At 32.3% G+C, this 19,607-nt stretch overlaps 1 protein-coding gene across 3 annotated transcripts in view; it reads right to left on the bottom strand.

Annotated features, from left to right (window-relative positions):
* The window catches only part of VPS13B (vacuolar protein sorting 13 homolog B), an 802,016-nt gene that overhangs the window by 381,935 nt on the left and 400,474 nt on the right, over nucleotides 1–19,607 (bottom strand). For all 3 annotated transcript variants that reach the window (XM_061172062.1, XM_061172061.1, XM_061172063.1), the window contains exon 25: nucleotides 11,680–11,883. In XM_061172062.1, the coding sequence (XP_061028045.1) occupies nucleotides 11,680–11,883 (204 nt within the window). The remainder of the gene's footprint in view (nucleotides 1–11,679; nucleotides 11,884–19,607) is intronic.

Genomic DNA, 19,607 nt, shown 5'->3' with positions numbered 1-19,607 from the left:
TTTCAATTTTCATTTTGGATTTACAACATTTGGTATGGTATTGTTAAATATGTTTGTGCATCAATTTTCTGCTCTATTTCTAAATCTATAGCAAAAATTGAGCCAGAATTGGAGACGCTGAACTATTTTCCCACACCTCTTTAGCCAGGGTCTAAAATATACAGCTCAATTCTTTCACCATTTTGTCGCAAATTGACCAAAATACTGAGTTTATTATGCTAGCTGAATTTATCTTTGTTCATCTGGAAGAGCAAACACTTCAGCCCTTCATCCTTGGCCTGCTTCAGAGCTCAGGGATGATCATACTTTTGGCCACACTGCTACTCTCCCTTATCAAAATAACTCCAGCATTCTTTTTCAATCACAAAACTTCCCAAAGGTCTAAACACTTCCACTGCTGTTTGTACTTAAGTCAACGATAACAAGTGGACTGCTGTGGTTTCCACTACCTTTGCTCTCACCATTTCAATGTGAAGGGTGGGAAAAATGAATAACTGTTTTTAAGCTTACTACTTAAGCCTGCCACTCATATTTCCCCTTCTACCACCACTGAGATCGATATTCAGGAAGCTAGAGCTATATCCACTGAAAAGTATACTGCTCCTTATCAACATGTCAACATAAAAAGAATTACTCATAGTTTAAAGTATAAGTCATCCAAGGATCATATAAGCAAATACTTCTACTTAACACAAGCAACTGTTAAGAGTGTGCTTTTTTAAACTAGATTCATTTATAGTGAATTCTTTATTGTCGAAATAATTTAAAAATAATAGTTCTTACCCAACTCAGCAACAAATACCTTAAATAGTGTTTTTAAATTTTATGGACTTTTGGAATGCAAATATTAATTAGAAATTTAAACATACAGACACATAATATAAATAAGCACAACAAATGTAAGGTGACCTCAGATAAATAGGTTATATTTATGTAATAAAATTTTTACATAAAAAAATAAGTCAATAATTGAGAAACTAGAGACATCTTCCAGCATGATTATTTTGAAATATGAAAAGCATGACAACAAAATATTGTGTTGATTCATATGTGAAGGCTAAACAATAACCTGCTTTGATATATGTATTATCTTGGTTCTTTCAACAGCTACTCAATTAATTAGATGATAATCTAAATGCTAAGATTTCTACATTTTGAATAAAAGTTTCTCCCTAAATGTTGAAGATAAAATCATTTAAAGATAAATATTTAATGAAATAAGTCTATTTTGAGGAAGAGATTTAGAACTATTATGAGACATCCTTAAAATATCAACTGAGTAAAAAAGTTCAAACTAAACTTACTTTCTAAAAGGTTGTCTAGAATAATAATTTGAGGTAGATTACTGCTTAGGTTAACTGCACTTAAATCACTGAAAAACTGACAATAGTTTTGCTATAGCAGTTGATGCCAACTTTTTTTTTTTTTTTTTGGAGATACAATTGACATATAATATTATAATAGTTTCAGGTATAAAACATAATGATTCAATATTTATATATATTGTGAAATGATCACAGTAAGTCTAGTTAACATCCATTGTCACACAGTCATAAATTGTTTTTTCTTGTGATGAGAAATTTTAAGATCTACTCTCTTAGCAACTTTCAAATACACAATACAGTATTATTAACTACAGTCACCATGGAGTACATTACATCACTAGGGCTTATTTATTTTATAACTGGAAATTTGTACCTTTTGACCACCTTCATTCATTTCTCCCCCCAAATTTTCACTTTGGATTTAACTGAAAATAAATGCATTTTAAATAATTACTGGGGACTAAGAAATGAACCACTTCATGCTGGATTGTTTTCTGGAAATATATATATTTATAATTGAAGTATAGTTGATTTACAATACTATATTAATTTCAGGTGTACAATAGAGTGATTCAATATTTTATAGATTATACTGTATTTAAAGTTACTATAAAATATTGACAATATTCCATGCTATACAATATAGCTCATGCTGGATTTTTTTGAGAACTAGGCTGCTGAAGTAATTTAAATTCCAGAATCAATAAAATATGCAATTCGAATTTTGCCATGACCCTAACCTCCCAACATTGTTGGTTAATTTGTCAATTTTTACCTTAGGTTGAGTTATAAATCAATATTCTAGCATTCATTCAGCATTTTAGATTTTTCTAAAGCTTTAAAATTATTTCTTTAAAATGCTGTGAATAAGGATGACATTATCAAAGACATTATACACATATACAAGAAGCTAAAATGAAAAAATGCTTAATGGTTTGCCTAAAATCACAACTTAATTGGAGGGATTTAATTTCATCAACACAACATAGCTATCCGTAATAACTGTCCTTCCTATATCACCTTTATGGAAAGTACTGAAAATCCAGAAGTTCAAAATAACATTTTATATAATTAGAACAGCTTCCAAAAGACTTAACAGTTTATGTACTTACCCTATAAGGGAAATATGTGAATGTGTATGTATTTGTGTATTGTGTATCTATTTGCTTTGTTTACTTGTTATTAAAACAAATCATCAAAATGTTAGCACTTTCAAAGGCAGTTTTTATTGTTGAGCTATCTTGTAAGCAAAATGGCATAAATATTTCAATGAACATGATTATATAGTGTTTCACTTTCCTGAACATCTACCTGAATACAAATTTCTGACAACCTTAACTAGCTGAAATACAGTGAAATATGTTCTTCAAGTGTACAGGTAAAGCCTTACTTTGGGTCCATGATAAGAATTAGCGTGCCAGAGACATCTTGTTTTATAGCAAAATTTTTGCTCACCCTTCTATGTAATACAGAATTTTCTCTGGGAAGCAGCAATGCAGTGATGGGCTAAATTTCCCAGTGCACCTATATATTAGGTGTATATACATATTCATCCCCGAAGTTAAATATTATAAATTCTGCTAAAGATAAAGGACTGAGTCTTAAATGCTTAATTTTTTTTAAAAGCTGAATATTATTAAGCTAAGTATCCAATTTAAGAAATTAGAAAAACAACAGAATAAACCCAAGAAAAAAGCAATATCTATCTTAGCCTAGGTAGTGGAAAAAAGTTACCCTTGAGACTTTTAAAACACAACTCTGGGTTACATGTAGGTTTGAGGGCTTGATTTCATACTACCGAAATGTTTCAAAAAACATCTAGCTACGAAATTAACAGTAAAGGGATCCCAGGCTAGTGATGGCCCTTGGAGTCCCTCAGAGAAGGAAACACAGAAAATTCCTATTGGGGAACAGGCCCTCATATGCTATGTAAGAGTCTCATAAAGTCGCACTAGTGAAGAACTCCCAATAGAAGAGCACATAACACATAAGGAAACAGTCTACTAAGAGCAAGGGTTAAGAATACAACAGTAGGATTAGACTCTCAAGAAATTCAGATAACAGATCTGATAAATAATAGAAAAGAATTATGTTTAAAACAACAAAAGACATAAAAACAAACAAAAAATAAACTCAATAAATGCTTTTATGAATTCATATCAAAATGTATTTGTAGTGACAATGAATATATACATCTCTATGCCCCGTACTATAATAAATCAGATTTAATTTAGTCAAAATGAGTTGACTTCCCAAATCGTTTAACATCCATATGTTAAAGAACAATGTGTTTAAAACCTACTCCGTGCCAAGCACTACTGCTTGGTACAGAGTAGGTACTGGTTGCTCAAATTAGGGTTATCCTATGATGATAAAGATAATAGGTGACGGGTGATAATAGAAAGTTTATAGTTCACATCCAGTATGGCACTGAAACAGTATAATCATTATTTAACACTGTTACTTCTGAACCAATGTAAGCCTCTCAGTGTAAATCATTTTACCTCCAACCCATAATGTTTGACTTAACACTTATTTCAGATGAAAAAAATAGTATAAAAAGTACAACTAATATGGGAACAGAAAAAGCAACAGTGTCAAATTTTCAATACGTCTTTTGCTATTTGAACAAAATTTGTTAGTGCTGAAACATGCTAGAAGGTTTCCTTCACAGAAAATTATTATCAAAAGAGAAAATTATGTTCAACTTGAAAATATTGCCTAATATTTAAAAAGTTAAGTGAAATATTTATTCAACATATTACTGGAAGTCTTAGCCAGAGCAATTAGGCAAGAAAAAGAAGTAAAAAGCAACAAAATTGGAAAGGGAAAAAAGCAAAATGATCTCTGTTTGCAGACAACATGACCTTATATGTAGAAAATCCTAAAGATTCAACAACAAAAAATTTTAGAATAAACAAATTCAGCAAGATACAAACCCACATCTGTGTTTTTGCTCAATAACAGTGAACAATCAGAAAGGGAAATTAAAAAACAATTCTGTTTATAATAGCATCAAAAAGAATAAAATACTTAGGAATAAACTTAACCAAGGAAGTGAAAGACTAAAAAATATTGCTAATAGAAATAAAAGAAGACACAAACAAATGGAGAAATGTCCCATGTTCATGGATCGGAAAACTTAATGTTAAAATGGGAAGTTACTGTTTAACAGGTACCACATTTCAGCTGGGAAAAATAAAAAAAGTTTTGCAGATGGTTGATGGTGATGGTTGCACAACAATGTGAATGTACTTAATGTCACAGAAGGGTACTTTTAAAAATGGTTTAAAAAGGTAATTTTATGTTGTGTATATTTTACCAGAATAAAAAATTTGACATAAAAACATTAACTGGGACATAAAGTCATAATTGCACAGTATCAAAAGACAGTGTATTTGTTTAGCATCTATAAAAACTATGTTCATTAGTTTCATTTTATACAGCCTGGGCTACCAGAACGCCATAAAACATCTTTATTTTACCATTAAGTATTACTTTATCAATAATGAGTAGTATAAAATTCATTTTCTAGGAATACAGCAATAGCATTGTTGGAGTTGGGAACCTGGAACAAGATGCATGCCTATATTCCCTTTATGACGATGACATTAGTGTATTTTGTCTATCCAGTCCTTACCTCTTTTCTAATAATCTTCTAAGTTAAAACTTCTTCTATATGCAAAGAATGCCTAAACTAAGACCCAGTTTGGATGAGGTATGTGTTATACACAAGTGCCTTTTCAATTAGGATTACCTTGTTGATTATCATGGGAATATACAGTGACTGTGAGAATTTCCACACAAAACATATTTTTCTAGATAATAAAACAAGGGGGAACACTTCCCATATCATTTTGTGAAGACAGTGCAATCATGATACCAAAATACAACAAAGATATTATGTAAAAGAAAAGTTAAAGGCCAGTATCACTCATGACTATGAAACCAAAACCCTAAATAAAATATTAGCAAACACAATCCAGCAAGATATGAAAAGGAAAATATATTACATCTAAGTTGGGTTTGTTCCAGAAACGCAAGATCAGCTTAATATTTGAAAATCAACCAAAGTTACTAGTCACCTTAAAGGAATAAAGAAGAAGAAACAAGTACTGAATATATAATCGTATCAACTGAATAAAAGTGCCAAGTACTGAAGTGTACTCCTATAACAAAATGGTCAAGACTTCTAAAAAGAAAACTAAAATCTTACTGAAATTAAAGAAAACACAAATAGAGGAATGTGCCACATTCATAGAGTATACGGACAAACTATACATACTCAGTTAATATTTGTACTAACATATTGAGATGAATATTAACATTATCCCCACTTTTAGAGATGATGAAACTAAAGCACAGAGGTTAAATAATGTGATCATAAACTGCAGAAATTAAAAACTCAAGTTGTCTGATTCCAAAGTGACTTCTATAGATTCCATTAACTTAGAATCACACTCAGATGAGCTGGCCCAGTCCCTACTTTGTGTGACACTAACTTCAATTCACTGCATTTCAATTTTCTAGTAAATGATCTTCCAACAATCCCTCTCAATAGTATAGCTGTAAATTGATGGAATTAAGAGAAACATCCTTCTCACTTGTCAAGCTCTGCAAAATTATTATACCAAAGTCAGAGGAAGGCAATTCTTAAAGCTGACAAAGTAGAGAGTCTATGACAAAAAGTGGGAGGTAGCACACAGAATTTAGCTAGTTTTCCCCAGGAGAAAAAAAAAATACACCTTAGAGAAAATAAATTACCAGCATTCTATTTTTCTGTTTGCAAGGTTACTAGGGAAACTAAATAAACGACTTCTAATTTTCACTTTTTTCCCTTTAGTACCACATTTTTTGGCAAAACTTTGAAATATGCTTGAATACATTTAGGGATAATATTAAATGCCATTTTAATTCTATACCATTCATGCTGGTACTAAGCAAATCTCATTAAAATGACAGCAATGTGCTCTTCTGAGTAAGAAAATCAGTACTAAATAAAGTATATTTAATGATTCTGCATTCACTTTCCTCTACCCCCTAATTTCTATACCAAATAACTCAGTTATCAACATATAGGCCTGGCCAAAAAGTTTTTTCGGGTTTTTTATAACATCTTATGGAAAAACCCAAACGAACTTTTTGGCCAACCCAATATTTCAACAGGTAAAGAAAAATTAAAATAGCATTTCTGGTATTAGTCTCGAAATGGTTTGTCAGGCACCGGTCATATAAAATGCATATAATATCTTCAGGGCAAAATTACTTCATTAAGAGTTAATCAACCTTTATTCACCAATGTTCATAGTAGCGTTATTCATAATAGCCAAAAGGAGCAAATAACCCAGACGTCCATCAACAGATCAATGGATAAAAAAAAGTATGCTATATACACAAATGGAGTAACACTCAGCCATAGAAGACAATGAAATTCTTATACATGGATGAATGTATAAAACATTCCTCTTACCACCTGGATGAATCTCTAAAACATTATACTAAATGAAATAAGCTTAACAAATACTTATGATTCCTCTTATATGAGGTACCCAGAATAGGCAAATTCACAGAGACAGAAAGTACAGTAGAGGTTACCAGGGATGGGGTTGGGAGGATGGGGAGTCACTGTTTCATGGGAAAAGAGTTTTTGTTTGAAATGATAAAATCGTTTTGGAAATGGATAGTTGTTATGGCTGTGCAACACTGTGATTACTTATTTAATGCCACGAAATTGTACACATAAAAATGGTTAAAATGATAAATTTTATGTTACTTATATTTTACCACAATAAAAAAAAATTCAGCAAAAAAAAGTTACCAATGATATTGAGAATCTAATATAATATGTACAAGGCAGAATGAGAAAAACAAAGATTCCAAAGACCAGTTCTTAGAACTCAATGATGTTAAAGAAATTTAAATTCAAGTAACATGGCAGACTAAGTTGAAATGAATGTTTTCCTTTTCTACTACAAAAGCACTGAAATTCTAGATAAAACACAAGAATTTGTTTTAATACATTAAAGTGCTGTATATCTTTTCTTTGGTCTTGTAGACCTACTCTTCAATCATTAATACCCTCTCTACCTGGGAGGCTAACCTGTGCGAACAATATGTACAAATATTCTTGTCCTCTGGTTTCTGGTCGTTTTCAGCTAATGAGGAACATGGCAGGAGATAGAAAGGAGGGAGGAGAATGAAGTCAGTATTATTCCCTGTTCTCCCTGCCCGTAAGCCTATTTATGGCAAAAACATTCCAGCGTTACTAGCTCCAGGTACTGTACTATCTCCTGTGGTTTCCCTTCCCAGTCAACACCTTTGTCCTTATGAAAATGCCATCTTTTTCTAACTAATATAATAGTCAAACTTGAAATAAATAAAGGGAAATCTCAAGATGTCAGAAATGAAGAGGAAACACAAAGTCAGGGTAATGACTGGGAACTGAGTCATTACAGACTCAGTTTTCCATTATAGATTATTACAAGATATTGAGTATAGTTCCCTGTGCTATACAGTAGGTCCCTGTTGTTTACTATTTTATATATAGTAGTGTGTAGATGTTAATCCCAAACTCCTAATTTATCTTCCCTCCCCACCCACTATCCCCTTTAGTAACCATAAGTTTGTTTTCTATCTCTGAGTCTATTTCTGTTTTATAAATAAGTTCATTTCTATCATTTTTTTTAGATTCCACATGTAAGTGATGTCATATGATATTTGTCTTTCTCTGTCTGACTTACTTCACTTAATATGGTAATCTCTAGGTCTCACTGCAATCCCACTCCTGGGCATTTCTCTGGAGAAAACTCTAATTTGAAAAGATACATGCATCCCAATGTTCATAGCAGCATTATTTATAATAGCCAAGACATGAAAGAAACCTAAATCAACAGATGAATAGATAAAGAAGATGTAGTATATATACACAGTGGAATATTACTCAGCCATAAAAAAAAATGAAATAATGCCATTTGCAGCAACATGGATGGACCTAGAGATTATCATATACCATATATTTAAATTTGTATGCAGACAGTTCTGTTGCTTACATGATAGTGTTGTCCACAGAATGTCTTCTTATAATCAAAAGATTATTAGTCAATGATTAGCAAGAGCAAAGGGATGCTAGAGCTTCCTGGGAATGCCAGGTCAAATAGGCATAAAGGCCTATTATGGATTACAACAAAATATATGCATAACCTCTCCACACTGTTCTCCCTAGCCCCATTCATGAAGTAGTTTCTCCAGTGAGAGGACACGGCTTTATCTCCATTCAGTCAGTAACACATTTAAATATACAGGAAACTTCATGAAAATTAGAAAAACATTTTTAAAATGGAATTCAAAGGATCACAGTAACACATCTACCATGTTGGAACTCAAAACAAAAGGAATAAAAATTACAAAGGTCATTACACACAATTTTAGCAGCACTATAAACAAAAGGAAATGAGAAATGAAAGCTTGGGCACAAATTCTGACTTCTGGATGAATTAAACGACCACAGATTTAATCATAGATGAAGCATTCATACAAAAAGGAGAAAACAATGACTATATTTTCTGATGTCATCATTTACTGGCTAATTCTCAAAGAGGTAAATTTAAACTCAGATGCAAACATAGTTAATCTTGATCTCCACATAAATATTTTCTTGAGAGCAAGAAGAGAAATTAAACATGAAATGTTCAATACACGAACACCTTCTAATTTGTAAAGTTAAATCAAAGTCTTAACATTGATCACCATATCAAAATTGTCTACACAAAAATCTTCCTGCCCTTTATGGAAAACAAACCAGCTAAATTATTTTAAGATATTTCTCAGGGAACAAGCTTCTCAAGTGAGTGTGGGTTTCAAATCCATACTGGACTGCCAGTAATCACTCACCTCTTTCTTTTCTTAACCACACTACATAAACAAAAGGAGGTACATTTTGAAAATATTTACCACATTTTCCCCCATAACTCTGTTACCTTAGGTAAGCTGCTTTATATGGTCTTTCTGGAATATTAATGTGAATCTTTTACATTAAGATTCTTTCACTTTCAGATCTTTTTCACACAGATCAGATTAAATCCACACCTAATACAAAACTAACAAATCCACTAGAAGCATTTTCATTATTTATCTTTATAACCCAATCAGAAAAAAATCCTCAACATTCTAAGTTTAAATTAATTGCAGTCATGCAAGGAACTTATTTTTTAAATCAGAATTAATTTTTTTAAGTGACTGAGGAAATCTCTCCCTTTGTTAATCTCTCCCTTTCTTAACTTCCTCACCATTCTTCTAGTCTATCACATTTATTATACACCTACTAAAACAAAATTGATACTAATGTCTTTTTCACTTTTGAAGATCCATCTCATATGTTACTGCCTTTGTAAAATACCTACAGAGCCCATAGAATGAATTTGTTAATAATTTCTCTATAATTGCAGGGCATGCTCGTCTCTATTATCTTATAATCAGGGTCACCATGTCCTTCTGTATAGGTTGGACACTACACAATTCTAGAAAGTACCATTCAATCTGTACTTTGTGTGAATGGCAGGCTCTAGATGTATGACCAACAGGTGTGACCATTCCACATGAGCCCTGTCTTTTCTGGGCTTGCAATGTTTTCTTAAATATTTCTTTCTAAAAGACTACTCCCAAGATAGGTACTCATTTTCATCTTGACATTCCAATGAATACAGTACTTAGCGAACAACTGTTTAATGGAACACTCTCCTTTCTGCCAAATGTCCAGAATATTTAACTTCATTTATCAATTTCACTTGTACTAGCTTTGTCTAGCAATGTATCACCCCAAGCTTTGATTACTCTACCAAAGTATTTCACAAAGTGTATTTTGTGCAATGTTAACATGTAGGCTATGATAAAGGGGTCTTTGGTTAAATGAGTTTGGAGAGTACTGCGGTGAAGAAAGTCAAAGTTTTCTTTACTGCAAGAGCTTTTGTATTCTAACAATATTAAGAATCTCCAAGAAAGGATTCACTGTTTTTACCCTAAAAGGATATGTCCCATTGACTCCATAAGGGCACATTTCTAGATTTTCATTTGGGGGGAAAAAAAGTAATCCTATCACTTAGGTCATTGTGTTTCTTAAGATTTGGAATGAGCAGGGATAAAGAAGTTGCTTATGCAGGGGTCAAATAGATCTACTCCAGCATGTGTTTACGCAAAAACAAAAACATAACTTCTACCTCTATTATATTACAGTAGTTCTCAGTGGTAAAAATTCAGGCCTCTATGGGGTGTTTCAGAACTGTATTAGGGTATTTTTGGTTGACTCAATGATTGGGTGTCACCACTGGAATTTAAGGGTTAGCAGTTAGGGTATCAAGAGGTCCTATGATATATAGGACTGTCCTGAAAAATGAACACTATATTACAGACACTGAAGTAGGTAAAAATCCTGTTTATAAGTCAACATTTGAGCATAAAACTGAATTCTGTTTTAAATCTAAACACAATATTTTTGCATTTATGCATGATTTTATTATATATTAAGAGTTCCAGAAATGCAACTACTGAAATGAAAAGAATAAAAACTTTTGTTTGAAACTTTATCAAGTTTGCCATTACCTCAGGAAATCACAGCAACAACAACAGTACCAACTTGTGGTATTTAACATAGACCTGCACAAGTCTATTTGTGGCAGACACACTCACAGTAATTCTATGTACCTGGCTACTTCATTACAACTTCTAATGTAACCATGCCTGAGCATTTATATATTAAAATAATAATTATTATACCTTAAATTACCTTCCTTTAATCCTTTATATTTTATTCAGGATACTAGATATTTTTGAAATTATATGTAGCTTATATTATGTTTATTTTCATTTCAGGATAGTAAAGGGGGCTTTATAAAACATTTGTTATTAAAAGGGGCACTGGCATATTGGGTGAGGTTATGGTGTTAAAAATGAAAAGAAAGGCTTCTATGATCAGAAGGAAGAAGGAGAGAACTTTGGTTCAGACAAGACTGAAAAATCACTAACCTAAAGATAACAAAGGCACTCTGGTTCTGAGCCTCTTTTGTATCAGCTTCTACGTTTCCATACTTCTGAGGAACCATACATTTACTGTCTCAGTTTTTGCCATTTCACAGAACCCCTACTGTCCTGAACTACCCCACTAACTACTGAAAGTGATTAAAATACTTGGACCTAAAAGAAACAGTAATACACAGCCACTGCTACCATAGCTCCTCACGAACCTTCTAAACTCACCAGCTTCCACAGAGGTGAAGTCATCTTCATTCTCAATCCTGATACAGAACTCTGTGGTATATATACCACCCTTCATTTAGTAACAGAATTTTTCAGAAACACTTACCTCAGTAGTAGTTCCAATGTCAGCAGATGGGCTACATGTGCTGGTATCTGGAGGAGCTGTGCCTATACTGCTTCTAACTGGAGAACTAGGGACAGGCCCCACCATGGACTCCGGATAAGCTGAAAAAGAACTGAGATTGCCTCTCTTCTGAATCTTATTCCAGACTTCATTCATGACATCAGTTAGCTCATATAAGAGCTGCACCTAAGCAGAAGGGAAAAAATAAAAAGGAAAAACAAATCTTTCAACTTCTGGTCACAACTGACTGAAATATTAAATGTGAGAAAATGAAAACAAGTCCAGGGAAATAAGAATATATGAAACAAAAATCTATCAGTGTATCACTGATCATGGTATTATATCATGACCTATAATCTGTGATATATAATTATTATATATTATATATACTGTAATTATTATATATATGATCATGACTATTTTGTCATGATACCACAATTCTGAGGAGATATAGAGAAAAATAATTCATATAAAAATATACAATATTAAACATTTTATCATGAATTGAATTTGAGAAATATAATGAATTTATTCACACTTGTAATTTGCCACATAGTCACATTTTGATATTTTATAAGCAATTTAGCATTTCTGTGGGAAAATAATGCTAATAAAATAATGTTAATAAAAAAGTTTATTATGGGACAGTAGATTTCTTTTAATATATGACTAATAGAACAACCACAAAGAAATGCCTCTTAAACAGAGGTCAGGATCAAAATTAGAAGTCAAATATATCCTAGTAAACATGATTATTTAGTTATACATGAAATAATTACCATTCTTATTTCTGAATTATTTACACATTTAAACTTTCTCTATTTTCTGAAGAATAAATCTGAAACTGGATTTCTTGCCCAGCAAAATAAAGTAAAAAGGAAAGATATAACACAGAATAGTAAAAGGAAAATGTTACATATGAGACTTTTCTATAGATAAAGAACATAAACTATCCAACCTACTATTCCCCTCAGATTTGTCATTCCAATATTCAGAAAAAAAAATTGTTTAACTTGCACGTTGTTTGACTAAGTTCTAAGATATTTACATAAGATTTCATAAATAAGCATTAATCATGGAATCTGTATGACAACATATTGCCATATACTGTATAAAACAAGCCTAGGGGGAAAAATGCAAACACAATGTATAAGCAAATCCACAGCTGGATACCATATTCTGCTTGCCATTAAAAAAAAGAAAGAAAGAAAGAAAGAAATTCTCATATTTATAAGAAGTTTCAGCCCCAGGACACATCCAGATGATAAAGCTGGCTTCTTATGTGGGCAGAACAGATGCCTAAAAACAGTGTTGTCAATCCTTATTTGATATAAAACAGTATATGGGTTACAGTTTTCTCCTGCTTTTTGTGCGATGAAGTTTCAAATCTCAGGTTATAGCTCTTTTTGTTTAAAAAAAAATCTAATGGCTAGAGATCCTACAAAAAAGCTCTTAGAAAAATTTTAGTTCAAATTCTTTTGTCTTTCATAATCATGAGTGTTTTCTAAAAAGAAACCATTTTGTTCCAAACCAAATTTTTTAAAAAGATTATTTTACTTTTTCTTAAACAATTAGAACTGACAAATAAGGAAAGCATAAACAGTTTCTAAATACTTTCAAAGGCATAAGGTTTATTTACCTAAGAGAATTGATGCCGTTTTTATTGTCGCTACTTCTGGTTTCCTTTAACCGTTACCGTTAAATAATTGTATATGAATGTCACCAAGTACACTGTGTATTCAGCATGCCAAGCAAACACTGACATAAACTTTAAACGTATTATTATTTTCAAAGAAGAAAGTTGCTATCACAGAATCCAGACTTCACAAATTCAGAGGTTTTAAAAAATGGGGCAAAAATGCTGAAGATAAATGTTCAACTCTTATCCTTCAAGCTGTACTGAAAACCATGCCAACTAAAGCCACAATGAGCTACCACTACCTACTTATTAAGACGTCTGAAATTAAAAAGCATAATCAGACCAAGTATCAGTAAAGATGTAGAGCAGCTAAAACTCTCATTTACTCTGATGGAATGCAAAATTTAGAATACTGTTTGGCCATTTCTGAAAAAAACATATACCTACCATGTGAATGAGCCATTTCCTAAGTGTTTCCCCAAGAAAAATTAAAGTCTATGTCCACACAAAGACCTATATAAAAATGTTCATAGAAGCTTTATTTGTAATAGTCTAAAACTGGAAAAAATCTCAAATGTTAACCAATAAGTTAACCAACAATACAACAGAATACTTAGCAATAAAACGAAATAAATTATAGATTCATGCAAAACCAAGAACTAATCTCAAAATTATTATGCTGAATCAAGGAAGCTAGGCGAGAGAGAGAGAGAGAGAGAGAGAACACAAACTGTATGATTCCATTTATACAGAATACTAGCAAATGAAAATTAATCAATAATGACAGTATCAGTGATTGCCTGGGATTGGGGGAGGAGTAAAAGGGAGGATTACAAAGAGGCACAAAGAAACTTTTGAGGATGATGGATTAATGCATTATCTTGATTGTGAAGATGATTTCATGGGTATACATAGTCAAACCTTATCAAATTAGATAATCTAAACATGTGCAGTTTATTGTATTTATGTCAACACCAATAAAACTTTTTTAAAAGATCTCCAAAAAATGAGCATCATGTGAGGCAGCTTTATATGGGTTATGTATGAAGGTGATTGAATATCAATAATATTTTGCATATCAACTACTGATGTGATATGCAAGATATTAAATATAAAAAAAGTAACATTTTATTGTTGAAAAAGTAACTGCACATACATTTTCTCATTTAATCTTATAACCAATCAGAAAGAAGACTTAATTGGAGTGGAGAGGCTGAGACAAACCTCAAGGAAATACATTCTTGAAGGATAGATAGGATTTAAGTGGGTGCAAAAAGCCATTCCAGTCATAAGAATACCAAGAGCAATAGCCAAGTGGAGGAAATGAACAAGACATGGCATAGGGGCCATGACAAGTTTTGCAGTATTAGGAGAGTCAGATAGAAGAATAAATAGAAAGGTAGACATGAAGAAGAAAAACCATGGATATACAATGTCAATGGAAACCAAGCAGGAATGGAACTTCAACAAGCAATTACTGATCCATGTTGAACAAAAAAGAGCTCTAAGTGAATATGAATTTAGAAAGGCTATTTCATTTGGCACGCAGGTTGTTACTAATCATTAAAATTCAGTTTCAAAAGAAAGAGTTTTTGCCAAAAACAAAAACATCCTTTTCATACAGAGCATTACACTTAGTCTACTTTTGTTTAAAAGATAAAAATAAAAATCAGGAGCACAGAGAAATTAAAAATGGGTGATTTGTGTAAGAATACAAATCCAGTTTTGTCCGAACTGAATGCTTGTGTTCTTAGACAGTGATGCCAAATTCCATTAGCTTGGTGAAAACTGAACTTACAGCAATAAAAACTATGACAAAATGGATAGGAAAGGAGCATAAAACCCATTATTTCTCTAGTTTTACAACTTAAAACCAAAAAATGCAAAGATAGTTTTATGTTTCTCGGAATGCCTTATAGGTGGACAAAATGTATCAATTTATTGGTAGAGGGAAAATTGAAATTTTATTATATTAAAGAAGATTCTATATTAAAGAGGATTCATTTAGTTTTGGAATGAACACAATTTTTAAGGTCTGAGAGACTAGTGCCTAAAGACATTAAAGGGAATTGGGTAACTTTAGTAAAACACTTAAGATAAAAGGCAAGGTTGGTGGAAATCACTCCTAGGAACAAATTCTCTGAATATTCAACCAGGTTAAATATTTACAGTGTCTAAGGCTTTTAATGGCAGTGAGTTCCAGGAACTGACACAGCAATTTAGGTCTCTGTAGTTGATACAGAGATCTACAACAATGTCAGACATGACAATAAATTTGGTCTAAGCCTGCCCTACATATAGAGCTTGCACTATATTTTAGAGTATATAAACTACTTGAAGGCTCTGCGCAATAATGAACCAAATTAATTAATGTACAAGCGCAAACACTTCTGACGTCACTCTAACGAACAAACAAAAGAATGGTACTGAAGTAGGAATTACTTGAATGGAATCAAGAAGCTTATACACTGGCTATAATCCAAAGTTCATAAAGCTTCTGACAGTGTATGTGAAATTTAGTGGGCATATACATTGTTCTGGGGGAAAGGCTTTTATAACATTCTCAAAGAAGTCCATGGCACAAAAAAGGATAAGAAGTACTTCACAAAAAACACAAATAAGAAACAAAAAAAACCCCCAGATTAATCAGTGAGAAACCACTCACAAGAAAGAGGTTTATTTTGGGTCATTAATCTTAAAAGGAAAAATAAAAATAGTAAAAGAAATTTTAGGATCTTATATGCATATGGATATTTGGAATTTAGGGCCCACAATACACTTTATATAAGGCAGGACACCCAGAAAATAAGAAGAGACATATAGATATATTTCACTAAGAAAGATTAAACGCTTTTGGCCAAAGATGCCATAAAGTTTAAAGGCAAATAACTGCATTACAGATACAGGGTTTGTATTTATAGAATATAAGGGAGGCTCTTCAAATTGCTAAGAAATTTAATAGAAAAATTAAGTAAATGATATGAAATATCAACCATAAAAGAGCAAATTCACTGGCCAATAAACATTGAAAAACCTGTTCATCCTTATTAATAATCAGGAAAATACAAATTAATGTAAACAACATGAACTGTCAATTCACAAAAGAGCAAACTCAACGGCCAATAAACATTTGAAAAGTTGCTCAAACACCTGGTTTCATTTCCCTTCAGCATGAAGGATTTCCTTTAGGATTTCTTGTAGTGCAGTCCAACTGGTGATAGATTCTTTCATATGAAAAATGTCTTTATTTTGTCTTCATTCATAAATGTTATATATTTTTTTACTTAGAATTTTGGGTTGAGAGGCTTTTATTTTTCTTAATTTTCACGATTTAAAGATGTTCTTTTGATCACTACAGTTTCTTATGAGAAGTAAGCTAACAAAATCTTGGTTCTCTTGCATGTGTCATTTTTTTCTCATGATACCTTCAAGATATGCTCTTTATCTGTGGCTTTCAACAGTTGGATTATGATGTGTGTAGGCATGGCCTTCTTCATGTATTTATCTTATTAATCTTTCTCCCCTCATTTCTGGCCTACATGTAGCACTCAATAAATATCTGCTGAATTCACTTAGAAAAAAAAAAAAAATCAAGTCATCCTTTGTAATTTTGACAGAATCCAGAGGGAGTCTGGAAGCACAGGCTAAAGCAACCACTCACAAAAAAGAGGTTTATTTGGAGTCTCATGTTTTACCATTAAAATTTAGGTTAATCTGGCACACAAGGATATAAAAGAGTACTTACTCCTTACTTTTTTCTTTGAGTACATGTTGATTCTTCAGAGTGCTATATTGTTTTGTGACTTCCTGTCCCTTCAGGAATACCGCTACAGTCCACCAGGGATATTCATACCAATTTACACAGAGGATCTCACATTTTACATCAGAGTCAATCTAAACTAACAAAATGACATTCATATACCATTTGAGAGTTTGCAAAGTATTTTCATAACTATCTCACTTAAACTTCCCAACAACCTGGTGATCAACTTTGGATATAGCAGTTGCTAACAATTTTACAGAAGTTGGTTTATCAGGACTTATCAAGAAGATAAAGTAGAATTAAGTGCATAAATAAAATTCATTACACTTTGGGTGCAAAGGGATTCTCAGGGCATGAGGTTCATTCAGTCTTGGTTTAATTCTCAGGAAAGAAAAAAAAAAGGCCTTTGGTATTTGGGGAGCAGCAGCAAGGAGCCCATGGGAGTCAAGTGATCAAGGAAAGGACAAAAGGAAGGAGCAGACATAAGAAGGTAATGCCAGGCCAAACATAAGTTCTATTTATGTGATGACTTGGCTTAGAACTGGTTTATATTTAAACAACAACAACAAAACCTGAGCTTAGTTCTAAATAAGGTGAATATCTAAAGAAGATATCCCAGAGCTCTAGTTTTGAGCCACAGTCCTACATTTAGTAAGACTCCACAGAAATCACCATACTATTGAGTATCTCAAAGTAAAAGAAAAAAATTTTTTTAAAGATTAATAATAGTGGAGTCCCAGGCTAAAACCATAATGGGAACAGAATTTATTCTCAGCTGGGATAGCTATGGATAACCAGAACACGTGGAGTAGGACAATCCTCCCAAGGCTATAATGACTCCTAAAATAAGTCTCTAAAATATAAGGTCTCTGGTAGATAACTCCAAGTAGTAGTTAGCTGTCTATTTTATAGGGACTGAGCTACTACTAAATATAAACTATGAGTAAAAAATTTTTTCTTATTATCCTCAGAAGTTTCTTCATATCCCTTTGTAGTCTATCCTTCCTAGCACCCCCTTCTCCTTCCCTCTCCCTGCCCTGCCTCCAGGCAACCAGGAACCTACTTTCTGTCACAATGTAGTAGTTTACACATTATAACATTTTATATAAATGTAATTATACAGTAAGTACTCTTTTTTGGTCTGGCTTCCTTCGCTCAGTGTAATGACTGCAATATTTTTTCATGATCTTGCATTTTATCAATAACTCAGTCTTTTTTATGGCTGAGTAGTATTACATTGTATGGATAAGCCATAATTTGTTTAATTTGTTAAATTCACTTACTGATGAACATTTGGGTTACGTTTAGTCTTTGGCTATACAAATAAAGCTGTTAAATACATCCATGTAAAAGTCTCTGAGTGGATATACATTTTTGTTTCTCTGAAGAAATACTTAGGGAAGAATGGCTGGGTCGTATGTTTTTTGTTTTTTTCTTCCCCTCCAGGAACTTCAAAGTTGTTTCCAAAGTTGTTATGTAATTTTTACATTCCCATCAGTAGTATACAGAGTTCTAGTTGGTTCATAATACTCCATCTTTTAAATTACAGCCAATCTAATAGGTATGTAGTGGTATGTCTTCATGTTTTATTTTGTTTTTTCCTGATGAATAATGATGTTGAGTATCTTTTCATGTGTTTACTGACCAGTCACACATCTTGTGTGGTTCTAATCTTTTCCCATTATTTGTATTCATGTTATTTTATTTATTGTTCTTTGTCTTCATGTTACCAAGTAGAAAGGATAACAAATATTCGGTAACAGTTTGATAAATGTGTTGTTAATACTTTTTCCAAGTGTCTGGCTTTCTGCTATCTTAATGTGTCTTTCAAGGAGAAAATGTTTTTAAACTTGATTATGCCCAATATCTAGATCAATTTGGGGACAGCTGCCATCTTAACAATATCAAATCTTCTAATCTATGAACAGGTATCTCGCTCCAGTTAGATGTTCAAGTTCTCTCAGCAATGTTTTGTGGCTTTCAGGGTAGAGGTCTTGGACATCTTTTGTTAGATGCATTTGTGTATGTTTGTTGGCACCAATATAAATGGAACTGATTCATTCCATTTTCCAATTGTTAGCTGCTAGTACAGAAAAATACAATTGGTTTTTATATATTTATCTTGTCTCCTACAACCATAATAAGTTTATTAGTTCTAGTAATAGTTTCTTAATTCCTCCAGGATCTTCTATAAAATATTAGATCATATGAAAATAGGGAGAGTTTTACTTCTTTTCTTATCTTTGTGTCTTTTATTTCTTTTGCTTGGTTAATTGCAATGGCTAAGATGGCCAGTATGACAAAGAACAGGTGATAGAAGGAGGCATTCTGGGCTTTTTCTTGATCTTAGTGGGAAACAGTTCAATATTTTACAATTAAGTGTGATATCTGCTTTCTCAGATATGAGTTATTATTTAATGTCCAGATATTTACAGTTTTCCTAGTTAATTTATTATTGATTTCTAATATAATTTGACTATGGTTAGATAATATACTTTACTGATTTTA

Source organism: Eubalaena glacialis, chromosome 17, assembly GCF_028564815.1.
Source record: "Eubalaena glacialis isolate mEubGla1 chromosome 17, mEubGla1.1.hap2.+ XY, whole genome shotgun sequence".
Classification (NCBI taxonomy): domain Eukaryota; kingdom Metazoa; phylum Chordata; class Mammalia; order Artiodactyla; family Balaenidae; genus Eubalaena; species Eubalaena glacialis.
Note: the sequence above shows the minus strand (reverse complement) of the source record. Positions and strands in the feature narration are given on the sequence as shown.